The 19455-nt window shown below is 36.9% G+C and overlaps 1 protein-coding gene across 4 annotated transcripts in view; it reads right to left on the reverse strand.

Annotated features, from left to right (window-relative positions):
- Nucleotides 1-19455, reverse strand: part of LOC131683828 (ras-specific guanine nucleotide-releasing factor 2-like) — a 542029-nt gene that overhangs the window by 403104 nt on the left and 119470 nt on the right. For all 4 annotated transcript variants that reach the window (XM_058966164.1, XM_058966166.1, XM_058966165.1 and 1 more), the window contains exons 13-15: nucleotides 8759-9088; nucleotides 8071-8690; nucleotides 1222-1352 (exon numbers count right to left, since the gene is read on the reverse strand). In XM_058966164.1, coding sequence (XP_058822147.1) covers nucleotides 1222-1352; nucleotides 8071-8690; nucleotides 8759-9088 — 1081 coding nt within the window. The remainder of the gene's footprint in view (nucleotides 1-1221; nucleotides 1353-8070; nucleotides 8691-8758; nucleotides 9089-19455) is intronic.

Raw genomic sequence — 19455 nt, forward strand, 5'->3', positions numbered from 1 at the left:
ATGGTACATTGAGGTCTCAGTATGCTCATTACTGCATCTGTAAAAATGTAACATTTAAAAAATTACGGGTATTTTTCCTCACCCTCTATGCCCCTTGCAAATTTGAAGCAGAATTAAATTAGATACTATTCAACCATTGGTCGGGTTATCTAGTAGTGCTCGATAGGTCGGTGGTAAATATATACTAAAACCTCACGAGCTATAACGAGTATACACGCCTGTTTAAAGTGGCTGAACACATATGAGAGCTCTCAATTCTCAGCAGGTAACCTGCAAGAGAGCAGCACCAGACCGAGAAAGCTGTACATTTGCAGAGAGTTCGGTCATGATTGGATTGGACACCAGTATTTCATCTTAGATGGTAACTAAATGGTACCTAGTTGAGATTGATACATAACTTACTCGGTTACATACAAGATCTATTCATTTTGTATGTTTCGTAGTATTCTTGCTGTTTTTTTTTTTCAAAGCCTTCACTCGTTTTAATGCAGCCTAAACAAACTCAATGTTTAATAATCATTACTGATTGCAAAACATGCCCGCTGTACCCCTTAATTGAGGTACTTTGAACTTCCACAATTTACATACACTGCACAATCAAGCTGTCCGAAGGATAATTGAAAATTTCCTCAACTACAGCAAATCGCTTACTGTGCCGTTAGGCAATGGTCCAGATAGTAAAACCAGCAACCATCATTGCCACCGAGGGAAATCAATGACAACAATCGAAAAGGAAACGGATAGCACCCATAAATCACTGCTCAAACAAGCATTGCAATCATTCCGTATCAAACCCTCACGTTCTACGATGACAACTCCAGAGACCAAACGATGTCGTTAGCCATTAGGGATAAAGTGCGTACAACTGTATAGGAATCAGAATGTGACGATGCGTTTGATTTATTGGTTACAACAATAATTTTATGACCCTTCCAGAACTGAAACCCAAAGACGCTATCTGGGCACCTACAGCAGCATCCCTTCACGACAATGGCCCACTCGCTCACACCACCGCATTAACACTTCCTTTATACAATTAGTAATGATACTAGATTCAGGAACGGGAAAACCAATTGTAGAAATATTTACACGCAAAATTCGACTAGTTAGCTGTCAAACACATAGCTAAACAACATTTCACAAAAGTAAAACATATAAAAACTGAATTTCATGCGATTCGAATAAAATAGACATTCCTAGCAAACAAATAAATCAACCTACCTCGATGAGTCTCTTTCGCGCTGGGGCGTTCCGAAGAAGCTCTTTCGCTGACGGTCTGGCGTTTTCGGAGCGGAGAATTTCCGCGTGGTCAGCCGTGGACTGCTGATCGGTGGCTGCTGCCGGTCGCTGCCCTGTAGCGCAGTGGACCAAGTTGCGTCCCATCGTCCAGGTTCATTGCCAGCAACAAACAAACAAACGGCCGGAATAGGGAATGAGAGATGAAATCACAAATCAAATCGAGTGATAAATTTGGATTTAGCATCGGGGGTGCCGAGTCGTTGATTGGCGGAATGGGGGGACGGGTTTCGGATTTGAAGTGAAAGATACGATTGAATGCTATAGTCCAATGCTCCATCAATCATACTTGGACCGAAGCGAATAGATGGATGCATATTCTCAGATTGGACGAAACAGTTTATGATTATAAGTTGGAACATTAGAAGTATCCTGTAGTTTGAATGGAAGAAGTTCAATGGTTTATCCCATGTACAACTTTCATTGGGTACTAGACCGAAAGTCGGTAGACCGAATGCCATTAACCCGAACGGGTCATTAGGCTGAAGGTCATTTGACGAACGGGTCATTAGGCCTAACATGTCATTGCACAGAGGAGTAACTGGGGCCGAATCCTTGCCAAAATTAATTACTGCTGTTATTGCTGTTATTATGCCTGAATGTGACCTTAAAATAGACAATCACTAGTTTTTAGAATAATTTGGCATCTATACACCTACCAGTGCAGAGGTCAATTTTCTATATCCTTTTGAATACTAGTTATCTCGAGGAGATGTTTGTGAATACATTTGTTTTTCTAGTTGCATAAACAGATAATCAGTGGAAAAGGGAGAGTGGAAAGGACGCCTGTGCACGTACATTTTTCCAAAATAGTATTTAGCCTTTCAGCATTTCTGTATACCTCAAATTGATAAAAATTCAATATTTTCAAATCGTTTGGAATTTATGGATCGAACAAGTCCGGAAGAGTTCGAATGTTTTTTGGGTAGCTGAAATCTTGTTTTGTAATACTGATTCAGAAACTTTGCCGGATCTCGCCGTTTAGTATAACTTTTTTTTTCATTATAGTTTGGAATAAAATGTTTAAAAACGTATTTTTTAAAGTTAATGCAATGCACAGCAACATTACTATTTTCAGTTAGTTTTAGGCTGAAGTTATGCAAATGGTTGTGTTCAACTATGTTTGTAATAATATTGTCTTATTTAATACTGTCATTCATCATCACTAGACAGTGATATTGCAGAATACATAATGAAAATGACACCCATTAAAATATCATTATTTTGCATCCATGCAAAAATTCTTTAGCGATTTTTAACATATTCCTAATTTTGATACGTTATTCAGTAGGCTTTTAGGTATGTAAAAAAATATAACAAAGCAAAAGATCGAAAGAAAATATTTTGGTTATTGGCCAGGAATTTGTTTTAGTTACTCCTCTGTGCATTGGGCCGAACGGGTCATTAGGCCGAATGGGCCATTACGAATACGAATACGAATTCATCATTTGGAGCGATTGAAACTAAACACTTTCAATGAAGAATGATTTTTTTAAACTTAGAATACTAATGTTTGGTATATTTACGACACCTTTCTCGTTGTATATTTGCCGCTGTAATGGAATAAATAATTAGGCTTTCGTCCTAATGACCCGACATTACCTCAAAACAGGATTTTTCAAAACTGAGTGCAATCTTATTCGAAAACTGTTCAATTTGAAGACTTCATCTTTTGATCCCTCGAAAGAAAACCTTTGTAAATGAAGATGAAAATATTAACCTTTTGAAACAAAAAAATCTATGTTTTTTATTGGCCCAAAAAACATTTTGCTTACTTTTTGGTCATTTGAGAAACTCTCCTTAAAGATTAACAATTTGAACATTTATGCTATAATATGGTATATCATTTTTTAAGATCCTAAAGCCCCGTTTTAGGTAAATAAAAAAATGTCGATAGGAAATTCTACAAAGGTGTTCCCAGAAATCCTATCAAAGTACAGTTGTCATGCGCTGCTGACATTGCGCAGTGGTCCGGATTCACAATTTAGGAAGACAAAAATGTTTGTAGCTACCCCTTACATTTTAGAGCTACGATGTCTTCAGGACAAATAATTAGTATCCAAAATTCATCAGTGTTCCAAAATTTATTTTCTAAATGTGGGGAGATAGAATATTTCAGTCTTCAGCAACATTGTAGAGAAACTTATAGCAAGCAACTTAGCCAAAGGAATCATCGTTGTATCTCCAAAGCTTTTCATTTTATAACTATTTTAATTGAGCAACTTAGGGCGTTCCTAACAAAAACTATTTTTTGCAGTAACGTATTTCTATTTCTCGTAAACGGTATCTTCCGACAACTTTCAAACACTTTTATCTCATTTTTTAATCAATTTTATTAAGCTTTAGCAATTTTTTAAAAATGTCAAATGACAATATTATGGTCAACTTTACTTTCTTTTTTTGCAAAATCCATCTAGATTCGGTTTTGCAATGCCAGATACTACCAAAACATGGATTCTTCCAACGAAATTACGATATTACCTAATTTGGGTTTTGAAAGAAATTTTGACTCTACATGAGGCATTTTTCAGTAGTAAAATCACAATTTTCAAGCTCAATTCAATTCTTTTTAGTAATATTACGTTTGCAATTTTTTTTCTAAAGATGTCTGAAAGTATTCTCTTTGAAATGCAATAAGAAGAAATCAATTTAATTTGCCCCAATTTTAGAAATAAATGTTTAAAAAGGGCCTATTTTTTCATATTATTGTCCATAACTTCTGCTCTCAATGATATCTGAATTCTTCTATTATAAAAAAATTGTCCTGATCAGCTATAAAAGTGGTCCAAAGATACCGTTTACGAAAACTAAAAATTAAAAAAGTTACTAAAAACAGTTTTTGTTAGCAACACCCTAAGTTACTCAATTGAAATAGCTATAAAATAAAAAAGCTTTGGAGATACAACTATGATGTCTTCCGCAAAGTTGCTTGGTATAAATTCCTCTACAATGTTGCTCAAGACTGCAGTATTCTACAGGGTGCGCCAGCTGGATGTACCTCTTTTCAACATTGAACAACTCCGCTATTTTTCAGCCGATTTTTGCAAATAAACAAGTTTTTTAGGATATTTTATACCATTTATTATAAACCTGGTTTATAATACAACGTCGATTAAATGACCACCCCCATTTGATGCATAAAAAGCAGCTCTTTTACGGGCATTTTGCATGACATTGGACAGCCTTTCGGGCTTAATCGCAGCAATTTCAGCTCGTATATTAACTTTGAGTTCGTCAAAAATTTTAGGTTAACTAGAAGGAAGTTTACTTTTCAAGTAACCCCTTAGAAAAGAGTCTGGTACCATTAAATCCGGAGAACGAGGAGGCCATTCCAAATCGCCATTTTTTTTGAGACAACGCATCCTGGGAATTTGCACTGCAAGAACTTAATTCAAATTTTGGACCACCATAACAATAAGAGCCACCCTAATACCATCCACATCTTGAGATGGCCTATTTGATACTGATTATTTGTCCTGAAGGCATCGTAGCTCTATAATGCAAGGTTAAGCTACAAATAGTTTCGTCTTCCTAAATTGTGGATTCGGACCACTGCACATTGTTAGTTACGGTCGTAAGCGAATCTTTAGGTTATACCGATACGTGAGGAAATATATGTTCGTGCTGTGTGACAATTGTGTAAGTTTTTAAATAATTTCGCAAATTCTGTCTCCCAAGTTTGAACATCGATTTTTTTACTGTTTTTCGAAATATATAAACCGATTGTAAATAGGACTCAAAATATTCTTTATAGTATTAGGGCCGATTTCTTCACACTCGCTTAGCGTTTAATCCAGGTTTAAACGCACTGGTGAACCTGGTTTAAAAGTTAAGCGATTTCTCGGTATGGCTGAACCGATTTGATACAGCTTTACATCCTCCTTCCCCTGCTATCAAATTTAAATTCGATCCGACGTCCGGTTACAGAGATACACGGAGTTTCCAACTTTACCACACGATTTTCAATTTTGGTAATTTTGAACATGTTCAGTCGGACAACTCTTACAATAAACAATTGAACCACCCCTCGGGCCATGGGAGCACCCCCCCCCCCCCTCCGCGTTTTGGCGAATTGCCAAAACCCTTGATTTTCTTTTCATAACATCTCCGGATCCATTTACTCTCGTATCAAACCGCTGCGGTGGGTGCTTTTTGAAGGAAATTATTCAAGGAGCCTACAAAAAATTCTATCTTTTGTCGACTGTGCTGCCAACTATGCGTTTTTGCCATTTAAATATTCAAAACTTATCTCGTAATACGTATACTTGAATTTTGAAAATTTCAATACCTTCGTGTTCCTCGGACATTTTCACATAAAAAAGACTTTTATTCTCAATATAATATGAGCCAATCCCGAAATACACGTGTTGAAGAGAAAAACTCGCATTTTCCCATATAAAATTCTTTTAGTGAGATAATCTTCAAATGGTCTTTAAAATCGACCCCTATCTGCTAAAGGCAAAAAAACGTTGTTTTTCGTTATTTCTCTTCTACCTCACGATAAATTATGTGTGAACTCCATATACACAAGTTGGTTTTTTGTCGTTGTGCGCTTGGCATTTTATATGAGAAATTGGGTTTTTTTCGCTTCAAAATGGTGTATTTCGAGATAGGCTCATTAAATTAAGGTTTTAAGTGTTCTTTATGTGAAAATGTCTGAAGAAGACGATAGCATAAGAATTTTTAAAATTAAAATATACGATTTTCTCGAAATGTCGTTTTTTTTTTCAAAAAATGGTTTTTCCGTGACCACGATTTCCGAAAAACTACTCAACCGATTTTCTTCTTTTTTTAATTGATCGTAATTAATTTTTCTCGTACCTTAACGATTCCTTCTTGCCTTTCTCCTATAGAAAGGTTATGCAATCACTCTAAACATCGCCAACTTAATCCCGGCCCAGAGGGCCGTCTGTCCTATACCATTCGACTCAGTTCGTCGAATTCGGCAAATGTCTGTGCGTATGTGTGTGCGCGTGTGTATGTTTGTATGTGACCAAAAATAAGCACATCGGTTACTCAGGAATGGCTGAACCGATTTCATAAAAACTTTGTCTCAAATGAAAGGTACAACGTTCCCATAGGCTGCTATTGGATTTCATTAAATTCCGAGTTCCGGTTCCGGAGTTACGGGTTTAAGAGTACGGACACACAGCAAATTCACATTTTTGCCTTTCTCCTATAGAAAGGTTATGCAATCACTCTGAACATCGTCAACTTAATCCCGGTCATTTTTTTTGATTAACATAGGTTTTCTGTATTTTAACAGAGTCGTAGTTTGGGGGATACGGTGAGGCCATCCCCCCATCACTCACCACCCTTCCCTAAACCGCCCTTCCCTCATCCAGTACCCCTCTACACGAATAAAATTTTCTAATTCCTCTAGAATAAATTTTCCTAGTGGGTCTGAAAAACCAGTGCAAAATTTGGTTTGAAATGATTTTGAGATGAGAAACTAATTTAAAATTTCTTAACGTTTCAACGTCGACATATAGCGACTCGAGTTCATAGCTGTCGATTCATCGTACGTATGTGTAAATCGCACTGAATATTTAATAGACATTTCCACCATTATATTAAACATAACCAGCCATCGTAGTTTAAATAAATGAGAAAGGCACAATTGCACCGCAGGTGGATTAAAACGGGTTTTTATGCATAAATTTTAGTTTTTGTATATGAGAATTTCTTAATACAATTTTTAGAGCTTAAAACAGTGATTTTTAAGGAAAAACGTTCCCTAATGCAGGGAAAAATTATTATTTATTCAACTAATCGTTAAGGTACGAGTAATACTCATATACCAATGGAATTTTTTGAGTTTTAGAAATTTTAGTTGATCTATTGGTCTTCAATCGTGATCACAGTAAACCTCTTTAAAAATGGTTTCGGGAAAAAAGCCATAACTTCACCAATTATCAATACATTTTTATAAACTCCGGCCCGAAATAAGTCGGCGGGTTCCACGCATCGTGTATTTTTGTCAATAAAACAAAGACAATGCAACAAACATATTGATAAAATTAATAGATATTACCAACTGTCTGCCCTTTTATGCATCAAGTTCTATTGTGTATGATCTACCTAAATAATAGCGCTAAAAATAAAGTTAAATCACCACCCACTAGCCACGGTATTTCCTGCGAATACAAATTTGATATGACCCCTGACTCATATGTCGAGTAGCTGCTGCATAGCCCGATATTCATAATTTATTTACCCCCCATAATCGGCAGAAACCCTTTTCCTAGAAATTCAAATCAAATATTTCTCAAATATACCTTCTGAGGCAAGTGAAACACTTCCGTTGATTCATACGTAGGACCATTAGACCTAACAGGTGTGTACAAAAATTATACCCGATAGTTAGTACACATTTCCATCCAATTTATCTTCTAATTCCCACAATATCCATTGATGTAAAGTTGATTCACAATCATCCATAATTTTTCGGCATTTATGTAACCTCACAGTAAGGGGATTACTTTTCCCATTATTACAGCATTTTCGTGTACGGGAAACCACCTCACCTCTTGTACACGACTAACTAGTAATGCAAATTAGCTTCACCCTGTTTCTGCATCCATCTACGCCGAGATAACGGTAACCAAGGAACAAAGTCAAGTGTAATAGTATGGAAGCATAAAACTATCAGTACAAGCAGTCGACATAAGTTGATAGCGATATAATGGGTCCGAGGAGCAAGGGGTGGAGTACATCAAATGCGTGTGACAAAACTGGGAAAGTTACATGCATGCATTGTATATTCACGTTTACCTTGCCGTAGAAGCTGCCATCGCCGTTCAGCTGTAAGCTGTGACGATGCTGGCAGAGCGCCGCATGTGGGATGGCAATATTGTGTCCAACACTCGGTCTACGGTCCATCGGAAGAAGATGTGGCGGCGAGATGCTTTTGGCAGAAGTTGTGGTAGTTGTCGTCGTTATCGTAACCGTTGTCGTGGTTGTTGTACTCAGATAAGACTGAGTTATTATTTTCGGGCTTTCATGTCCATTTTGGCACACCGTTTGCTGTTCCTTGGCACTCTGGAGTTGTTGCTGGACGCTGGCCGGGCTGTGGCATGGCGTAGTCGTTACCCTCGGTGGGGACTGAGGTATTTTAATCTGCTGCTGATGCTGCTGTTGATTCTCTATTGCATGCTGGTGCTGCTGCGTCATGTTAGTAGTATCCGTTGTGCAGATTGTTGGCGTCGATGGTTCCCTCCGTTGTTTCGGATTTACACGTTCCGGCAGTGGCGCAATGGGCGCTTTACCGTATTTGAACGATCCCTCCGTTGGCGTTTGGTCTTCGGATTTATCCTCCCCGCCGGACCCAGTTGATCCGACGAGTGTCACGCTGCTCAAATTTGACGGTGACGATGGTCCACTCTTTGCAGCTTCTGTAAGTACACAAACAAACTGTTACATGTCCGGCTCATAAGCACCCACATCAATTGAATTTAATTACCAGCTATAGTATCGGAGCTGCTGGAACCGGCCATCGCTTTCGGTATCACCAGGTACGAATCATCCTGTGGCTGTGGGTGGATTTCCTGCTGCGATTTACTCTGCATGTGCGTACTGTCGACCTTTGGCGATGTTGGCTTTTCGTCTTGACTACCTTCATGGTGGTGCGTTCCGTGAATAATGACCGGCCCCACCTGTTCCGGAATCCAGGAGAGAGTTTCTTGCTCCGAGCTTTGGTGACTAGCGTAGCCTCGCCGAGAACCGCGAAAGCGAAGCCCAGCTGAATCGCCACTCATCGATCGATCGCGATCGGCGCCTTCAGAGCAGTATCCTGGAATATTGAGAAATATTGTATATCAGTCTGTAACAAACGAAAATGTCCCTATGATTTCATATTGTTTTCAGGAAGATTTTCGCGAACATTTTTTTTGTATAGAACAATACTAGGACAGAAATAGGTGGCTTACAAAAGCATTTATAAAATTAAATTTACAAAATATCTACTCATTATAACACCACACTGATTGAAAAACAGCATTGTCAAACTTTGTTGTTTTCTTAGTTGTATGGGTACAAAGTTTTTGTTAGAACTTACTTTTTTGTTTTTGATTATAGAGGTTTTAATGCAAGGGTCATTGAACTCTTTTTCAGGATGGACAGATGTCTTTTCTTATAGGTATTAGACATCTATAGACTATTCTATTTGCACAGCCGTATTTAAAATTTTATTTTATTGTATTTTGGCAACGTATATGTAGCTAAGTTGCCAAAATTCAACAAATTAAAATTCCAAGTATAACAACTCAGTGTACACTATTCGCTGTAACGTACATTTTTAGTAAAAATATAGGTTGTATTTAAGGGAACGTAGCGGGCCAAAAAAATCGACTTTCTTTTTATCCACTTAATTGTTAGTATTGAATCTTTAGAATAGTCTCCCGCAATCTCGGTGGCCACGTTGAATTTTTTTTGCTTAAAACTGCCATGCATTCCTCTCGCGCGTATTTGCTGTAACACACGCGGATTTAAATCTATCGGCAACAATTTTCAAAGAACTGACAGCAATAAAACTAGAGTGTAAACAATATAATTACCCAAAGGGTTATTTTCTACAGCGTTTTTTCCGTGATGCAATTTGATATGGCATACTCTTTAATAACGTTTTTCGCGAAACCACGTTTTTCGAATTGGCGAGCACGACAGCTCAAGAACTAATCAACGAATTAACTTGTTTTTTATGAGAATGCACAATATGTGTAGCCTGTCGCGGAAACAGAAAAAAACTGAATAAAACCTTTTTTATCCCTATTTATTATTTTGAAGAGAAGTGAGCGAATTTTACAGTAAAGTATGTGATCTTTCGGTTTTCATGAAACTATTTTCCGAAACTTAAACGTTTTTCAGTTTGTTTTTGGTTCATCGAATAACTACAAGTCTAAGCTTTACAAATCTTATTAAATATTCTGTGTCAGAAAATTTTATCAGAAGTTCGCCGCGGCACTCCTCGGAAATGGTTGGACGTCTACTCTAGCGTCCCAACGCTCGTGTGTGTGGCTCTGCGCGCGGCTGCGTGACTGAAAATATTTTACACCAGACTCCCCCCTTAAAGTTTAGTCAAATGTATGTCGTAGTCATTATGGTTCCGCCATAAAGCATTACTTAATTTCAACCGGATAATGAAAACTAATGGATCTAAATCATCTATCATCTGAAAAAAATTGGCAAAAGTCAAGACGACATTTGTCGATTTTGTAACTACGAGCCCAAGAGCTCGGAACATATTCTCTGCCAGTGTGCAGTACTATTTCTTCGAAGGGAGCGATACTTTGGAAGGCATCTTATGACGCCTCACAAGATATGGCATACCTGTCCCAAACGGATCCTCAGCTACATTAATAATGTACTACCCGGTTGGGACAACACACGTGGACAAACAAACAACTCGCTTCCAACTACATTGGATTCGGGCAATTTGTAACATGTAGAGCAAACAGGGGCAGCCACAAAAGATAACGTGAATAGTGGTTGTAGGGGCAAAGTTTCCCCTAACAAAAAAAACAGATAATTCATGTTAGTTAATAATTAACAATTCACAATTTCATTCGCATAACCAAGTCGAGATATACACTGAAACTTCCATTTACGAACTCTTTTTACATCGTATTCGATTAACATAACTTTTTTTACGCGAAATAACGAATTAATATTTTTTACGCACCAAGTTTATAAAAAAAAGTTTGAGTACGTACAGTACAGTATGAAGTTGGATATAGTTTAAGCGGGGCACTACCTCAAGACATTTCAAAAAATCGCTTTTTTAGTTTTTGTTTTAATCGCCTTGAGAATTCTAAATTTTTTTTCTTGACCGCAAACTGTAAGCAGCGTTTCCTCAAAACTGTGTTTTTTTTCTAATTGGAGTAGGGGATTACGATAAAACTAGTGAACCAAATTTCTCCGTATAGCATTTATTTTGAAGGGCAGTTGTATGTGAATATTGGATGTTTTAGACTTAGGCAAATTTTTGCCTTTCTCTTATAGAAAGATTATGAAATCACTCCGAAAACCGTCAACCTAATTTTTTTGACTCAGGTATATGTTTTTTTTTGTATTTTAACAGTGAGCGGACATATCAACGTCCCCGAGGGGATATTGAGATAACAGAACGACAACACCCCAGAAAAGATATTGTAATTTAAATATGGCTTAAACTATAGCTCTTTACCACACTGGGTTAGGAACAACACCATAGCTTTGAGTTTCAGCTCTACATCATCTATACATAGTTCAATCTATATATAAAAAACCAAAAATCCGAATACGCAATTGCATTCCTGCATGGCTGTTACAGATCATATGATATGAAGTTCCGTAATCGGATTCACAAAGATCACAAGAATACAGCACGCTGAATAGTAGCCATGTAATAATTGAATTTGAATCGTCCAGTCAGCGCTCTGACTAAAATATTGCAATTGTGCTTGGAAAAATACTGCAAATATTTTGACATATTCGGACTCACATCCGGCAGAAAAGTCTATGTTTGAACGCAAGTTTGCAAGCTACACCAATGGATGGCCTGTTCGGATGCAGGCCCAAGAGCGAATCTTGTGCTTTATCCAACCTATCGAAAGTGGTGAAACTGGTTCTCGACCAACGAAGTCAGCTGTTTATCCAGGTCATGTGGAGAAACCTAGTCGTCAAGCCCTCATTGTAGAGGTGCCAGCTCGTAGATTTGGGATTACGATATGTGACGATATCTAGCGAGACGTTTAAATAATCAAAGACGGTGTACTTACGATCAGATAACGACGATTCAAGCTCGTTCGGTACGAGCCAGTTTACCAACTCATGCGTGATACTGTCAGAGCAAAGAGTTAAATCTAACACCTTTTCTCTGCCAGGTCGTGCAAATGTTGGGCGATTTCGTACATTAAGTATGTGCAGCTTTATACTGCTTAAGTATTCCATGAATTCGGTGCCTCTCAAATTGATATCTAAGCTGTCCCAAATTATGTGGTGAGCATTTGCATCACTGCCGATTATGAGAGGAAACCTATTTCTGCCACAGTATGATACAACCCTTTCGAAATCATCAGAGCAATAAACGTATCTCTTGTTCATGTTGTCAACAGTCATATTTACCGCGGCAGCACAAATATCGCGAGTTGTCAGGTCGGATCTAAGACAAGCGTCAATAGCACTATTGGCAAGTATACATGCAAGAAGAATTTCACGTGGATTTGTCATGCCATTTTTGCTGAAAGCTACGAAAACAGGGTTAAGTAGTTTTCCATCATAGAAGTTTCCTTCAAGGAAAAACGGTTCTTTAACCAAAGCTATAGAAGCTTTCCTTCCTGCATATGGCGGGATAGATTCATAGTTGCTGTACGTTTATGCTGAAAATTAATTTATGCTAATCTAACCATTCACGATCACGGCATTACACAATTTATCATCAGCATTTGTTATTTTATATAAACACGTTTACTTAAGCGAACCCCGAAAAGGGTATTGGGACATGACCATCATTTGATTTCCACGATTTGCGAAGAAATGCATCCACTGTGTCAGAGGCTCGCGTAACACAGCAAGGGTAAGACCCACGATACTCGTGCGCGACTGGCATCTTTTAGTCCTGCCGGTCATTCAGTCCTTGGCACGGAAGAGCGCCTTGACTAGAGGACTTCTGTTTCAGTCGCCTCTTACGACATGAGAACAGGAACACAGTGGATCAATTCTTGGTTGTGATCAGAGCTGTAAATTTTCAACAGGTAGTTTTGATCTTGAAGGAAAGACAAATTTCAAATCATGCCCTACTATGTACAATTTGCAGTCTTTAGTTGGCATCATTCATTCAAACAGCCGAGCTGCTCAATCATTTTCCAATCATTTTCAATTTCATCGACCCCGTGAATATCACTCTACTGGGGTATCGACTAGGTTTTTCAAGCAAAACTACTCTGAACATACTTCTTGCTGTTCATGTAAGCTTGAAAACGCATAACATTCCAACATTTGACCTAAACTGACATCTACAGAGCACATGACAACTTTGGTTAATGAATGAAAAAGCGTCAATTTGAAATGAAGACGTACGGTTTTGTCATGAAAATCCCGCCAACTTGAAAGTGAATGATTAAGGGAGGCTTTGATTTTGAAGTTGGGGTTGAATTGAACTAGAAGTTGGCATTTGAAAATGAAAATTTGCACCACTGGTTGTGATACTTCAACCCACCGGATGCCACACGGCCTCTAGGCTGCTTTTGTCCGGAGAAGGATAATAGACTGTTATCGACCTCCTAGTGGACCTAGTGGACCCCAGCCGGCTAGTGGATCTAGTGGATCTCTACCGGCAAGTTAATTAACTCAATAATAAATTAACTATTTCTCAAAAATTAATCCGTCAAAAACAAAACAATCTGTTAGTTCACTTTGAAACGACTGTCCAGAGTTGATGTATTTTCCCGTTGAATTAAGCGTTGCGTTATGTCGTGAGATAGATGGGATAGTAAATGAACACACATCGTCGCTGTTGTGCTATCTTATGACAAACGCCATTTTGGGGTAAACTGAGTTAGATATGCAACATTACTAATCTGAAAATTCTTTACAAAATGGCGTTTTCAGAATTTTGAAATTTTGCTTTGTTACTGAGGTATAGCGATGAGAAATTGTCAGTTTTTTGCTTTAAATCACTGTATCTTGAGATTCGCTTAAGTAATGTAGAAGTTTCAGATGTTTTTATATGTAAAAATGTCTGAGGAACACAATGGCATAATAATTTTTAAAATAAAAATACATGTATTGCGAGAAATATGCAGTTTTACTTTAAAATTGGCAATATTTCATGTTTGGCAACACTGTAATTAAAAATTACTATTTTTGCTTGCTCAATTTTTTTTCTATGGAAAATTTTCCATGCACAATTATGACACGCCATACAAATTTTGCCATCAATACACGCCTACGACACGTGTGAGTGCGACTTTTGTTTACATTTATAGTGTAAACTCGCAACATAGTCAACCGAACTTCGTGATGTTTGAGAGTTTTATACAGAATAGATTGAAGCATTAATTGTCTTCTTTGAATTGTTTTTACCATTTATAAGTTTCAAGATATTCAATCTCAAACTTTAAAAATTGTCATAAAATAGCACAACAGCGACGACATATCACCAGATAATCCACCTAGTAGTGAGATAAAAGATTTCTTTATAATTCATATTCGATTTGTACTCGTGACATCACCGAGAGCAACTGTATGTTTAAAGGCGAAACTTCTAATGAAAATTTGACTCATTTTGCAAGATTGAGGTTATATTGATCATGGTGCAAAAGTTATTAGTTGCAATATTTAGAATAGGGATATAAGGAAACAAAATGTCCCTAATAAACATCTTATGATCCAAAAGCCTAACTACCTTTTCAGGGTATAATCCAAACGATATGTGGAATCGTTGGATTATATGGGTTAAAGTTCGTGTATAATTTTTTTATTAGGGAAGGCTTTAACCATAATTTATCATTTCTTGCACGAGTCCCACCACTTTCTTACTCTCTTTTTTCTATTTATTTCTCTCTCTTTCTTTCTTTCTCTCTCTTTCTTTTGGTCTTCGTGGTAATTGTCACGACTTACATCTATCTTGCTATTTATCTTTTTCTTAAGAGTGTCATAAGATCTTCTACTAATCTGAAATATTTGTTAATCACCAAGGTTTTGGAAGACACAGCTATTTTCTATTTCTCTATAAATAGTTTTTGCATTTTAATGCTGAGTGTCAGTCACGGAAACAAATCTAATATTATATCCTACTTAGCAAAGAAAATATTTATAGTTTTGAGAAAATTTGCAAAATGTTTGCATTATGAAAAAACTTTAATTAATTTGTTTTCAAACCCAGATTTCCCCTGAATATGAAGGGATATAGCTTCGAAACGTTGCACTATGGGGAGGCATACGAGCAAAAATGGAAACCTCATCAATTCCAATGTATTTCAATTCCATGCTGAGTGTTTATATACACTATGATTAAGAAAATCCTTAGGTATCTCGGAAAGATATTCGTCTTAACTGGGTGATATGGATGAAAATTTTGAAAAGAAACATTGCACGAGTGATTTTAAAAACTCTTCGTATAACAATTGCATTTTGAATAAAACATATGTTCAAATACGTCGATATCTGTTTTGTGATGATATTGTTGAAAACGCATATCCATTGTGTTGGTATGAACTTTTATGAAATATAGCGGATAAAGGTCCAAAAATATCCACAAACTAGATCCGGGAAAAAAGTCTCCGAAGACCCGTGAAGTCTCGATGGGGAATGCAAGTATAATGTTTCTTCTAACTTATAGCGAATATTTCAGTTGCCTATATTAAGTGAAGTTTGAATTGCAGTCACAATAAATAGAGACGGTGGATAATTCAGTACATGTTTCAGTGGCGTAGCCAGAAATTTGGTTTGGAGGGGGTTTTGATGAAAATCGCAATTTTTTTGAAAAAATGCTAAAATTTAATGAGTTTGATAAATTATTGCAAACTCAAAAACATAAGCAGCCTAACAGATGTCATTCCAGTCTACAAACAAGAAGGATCGACATGGAACAGTTTTCAAACCTCTATAGATTATTTTATTGTATAATATGTCAATGAAGTCAAAAATTGCGATCTTTTAAAGTGGGATAAATGATCTAAAAAAATTTCAACGTTCAAGATCACCTAATACAATAATCCTTGAGTTTGAAGGTTTGACAACTTCGGGAAGTTATCAACATAAAACAACGCCGGCTTTGATATAGAAATTTTAGTGATTAACTCTCATAGAGGTAATTATGGTGAATTAATTTTTCAAAAATATTAAGAAACATGGTGCCTTCAGCTTTTGATAATAGCAGTTTTTGATAATGTCATTTCAAACAATTTTGTTGAAAATATGAAGGCTACATGAATTCAACATATAGGGATTTAAATGGACTGGGCCTGCTATATTTCTTCTTAGTGAAGAAAAATTTAGGTGAAAACTATTTTTTTTCTGCGCTACGGATAAAATTGTTTGAAACACTCATTGCGAGTTGAGAACACAAAACCTATAACTAAATTATGGATGGATGGAACTGAAACTTGCGTTTCGACTTCATCTCATCAGAAACTAACTTGGTGGGCGGACTAAGCTAGCGCCGAATTGATGCTAGCTCCTGAAAATGGAATCACTCTTTGTGTTTTTGAGTCCTTTTAATATTTTGGGAATTATTTGTTTTAAATCCAGTTCCCTTATTTTTTTGTAAGCTTCAAGGCACCTTGAACGCAATGTGAATTTATTATTTAATTACCGCAGAAGAGATTTATCAAATACAGTAATTTCAGAATAGCTTGTTGTAAAGGTTTTCTACTACTATATTTCGATACTCTGAATATGTGGGATATTTATGTCTTTGACAAAGTTGTTTGAAATAGCACTTTCGAAAACTTTGCTGGAGACATTAAGTCTCGACCCAAATTTGGTTGAAGAGTAATTCTTGTCTATAATTACTTCTAGGAGGATTAACCGTCAAAATTATTCTATCAGCAGATGAACAGTTTTACGTTTTGAAATTCTTCAATGTTACTTAACATCGAAATTTGGCAGTTTCGAATGAATGTGATCGGGACCATTAAAAATTTATCGAGCATTAATTTTACTTTTCCTCATTAGTCAACCTCACAACTTGCAGTACTAGTACGTAGCACACAAAATTTTAGTACGCCATTCATTGCATCCTGCTAAGAGGCTATTCATATAGTTGATAATCCAACAAAAATCCAACGCTCATAAAACCGATCCTGACCTACTAGAGACAAAATTACATCAGCTTTCAACTAGTTTCTGAAATGTTATTCTTGTTGTTAACCATATTGAATTGTTGTCCAAACTCTACACAATCTAAAAAATACATTTTCAGCTAATGTTGAAATGTATGTAAGTTTTCGGTAAACAAGCTTATGTTTTATATGCAATCAACCTATTCAAATTTAGATTCCCATTCGAAAAATTGTCTCTAATCCATATTTTGAAGCAACTTTCCAGAAATGAGCTCATAATAATTCAGACAGTTATTTTATATTACATTGAAGTAATTTGACAACTATGGGATTTTGCCTAAGAGATAAGTTACAAGATCCCCTTCCCACAATTTTCCAAAAGTTCTCATGACGCTTTAAACACAGTTCTCAATGTAGTGATCAGAGAATATTTTTCCAAAAATATTTTGTGGAATATTAAATTAAATTCGTCAGCATCAATTTTTGCCTTTCTCATATAGAAAGGTTATGCAATCACTCTGAAAAACGTCAACCTAATCCCGGCCCGGAGGGCCGAGTGTCATATCCCATTCGACTCAGTTCGTCGAGATCGTAAAAAGTCTGTATGTGTGTGTGTGTATGTATGTATGTGTGTGTGTATGTGTGTGTATGTGTGTGTGTATGTGTGTGTGTGTATGTATGTGCGTATGTGTCAAATAATGTCACTCATTTTTCTCAGAGATGGCTGGACCGATTTGCCCAAACTTAGTCTCAAATGAAAGGTGCAACCTTCCCATCGGCTGCTATTGAATTTTGGATCGATCGGAATTCTGGTTCCGGAATTACGGGTTTCAGAGTGCGGCCACACAGAAATTTCTCATATAAACTATAGGAAAAATTAAAAATAGAATTTTTATTTTTGATGCTAAATGTGTTCAAGGTGCATGAAACGTCGAGATTTGATGCAAACTCGAAAAAAAATTTGACTACGATTCACTTTTTTGGATTTTGGCACATTTTTGCCTTTCTCATATAGAAAGGTTATGCAATCACTCTGAAAAACGTCAACCTAATCCCGGCCAAATTTTTTTTTCGACTCGTTTAGGGTTTCTGGATTTTAACAGGGGCGTAGTTGATGGTTTACGGAGAGGGGTTACACCCCCCCCCCTCTACTGTTCGCGCCCCTCCTTTAAAAATCTCCTTAAATCACCCCTCAGACCACCACCCCATCCAGCCCTCATACCCCTCCCTTTCAACCCCATCATCTTTAAACCACCACTGTATCACAAAGCATACCAATTTAAGCTGGGGAGTCGTTCGTTCATGGGACTTTCGCCCTCTTCACATACCCAGCCCCGCATGACAAAATGAGTTAGCAAGCAGATAACATTGATCTAATGATGATTAGGCTAATGGAGTATGATATTTTTTTGTTTCAAGTGTTTCACCGTCGACACGTAGCTCATCAAGTTCGTGGCTGGCATGCCATTGTGTATAAGTGCAAAGTGTACTAAGAATGTAATGGACATTTCCACAATTATGTTGAACATAAAAAGCCTCCGTGCCATAGTTTAGAGAAATGAGAAAGGCACAATTGCACCGCTAGGTGGATTAAAACAGGTTTTTTTTTCAATCCAATTAATTTTGGTTTGGGGGGGTTAACCCCCAAACCCCCCCTGGCTACGCCACTGACATGTTTAGTTTGAGTGCTCCGTATTATACAAGTAAATTCGGAAGTATTACAATTCATGCATTGAACAGATAGTTGATCTACCTACATTTTTGCAATATACACTACTATGTAGCAACAATTGACTCTGATTGGTACTGAAAACTCAAACGCACTTTTTTCAAGAACAATGTGAGTAAACACATTTATTTGCAAAAAATTAAGAGTGTAATTTCAAGAAGATACGTGTTTAAAAAAGCAGTTTTTATGTTTAGGGAAACTTTCAACGGCCTTTGCTTTTTCAAGAATTCAATTACTTATTCTAATAGTTTGAACCATTTTTTTCATGGTATTGGTTTATATAGGAATAATTAATCCATATCTCCAGAGCGAGAATTCCGAATGAAACATTTCGCCGGTTATAGAGATCACTGGAAATAGACTGCATGGCTTTTATACTATCCACAATAATGCAATCGCCAATATAGCCAATACACTCAGGTTTTTTACGCGGGGGATACAGGCCGCGTAAATGAAAACCGCGTAAAGTTCAAAATCCACGTAAATGAAAACCGTGTAAATTTCGAAATCTGCGTAAAAAATTGCGTAAAAATACCGCCCAAACAAACCTGAGTGTGTAGGATTTCATTTCAGAGCTATCTGAAACAATGGTTTTCAAATGCGTACAATTCGTTTTATTCATTAACTTCGGGCGGGGGAGTTAAGGGTTTCAGCGTAAAAAAAACT

This window comes from Topomyia yanbarensis, chromosome 2 (genome assembly GCF_030247195.1).
Source record: "Topomyia yanbarensis strain Yona2022 chromosome 2, ASM3024719v1, whole genome shotgun sequence".
Classification (NCBI taxonomy): Eukaryota; Metazoa; Arthropoda; class Insecta; order Diptera; family Culicidae; genus Topomyia; species Topomyia yanbarensis.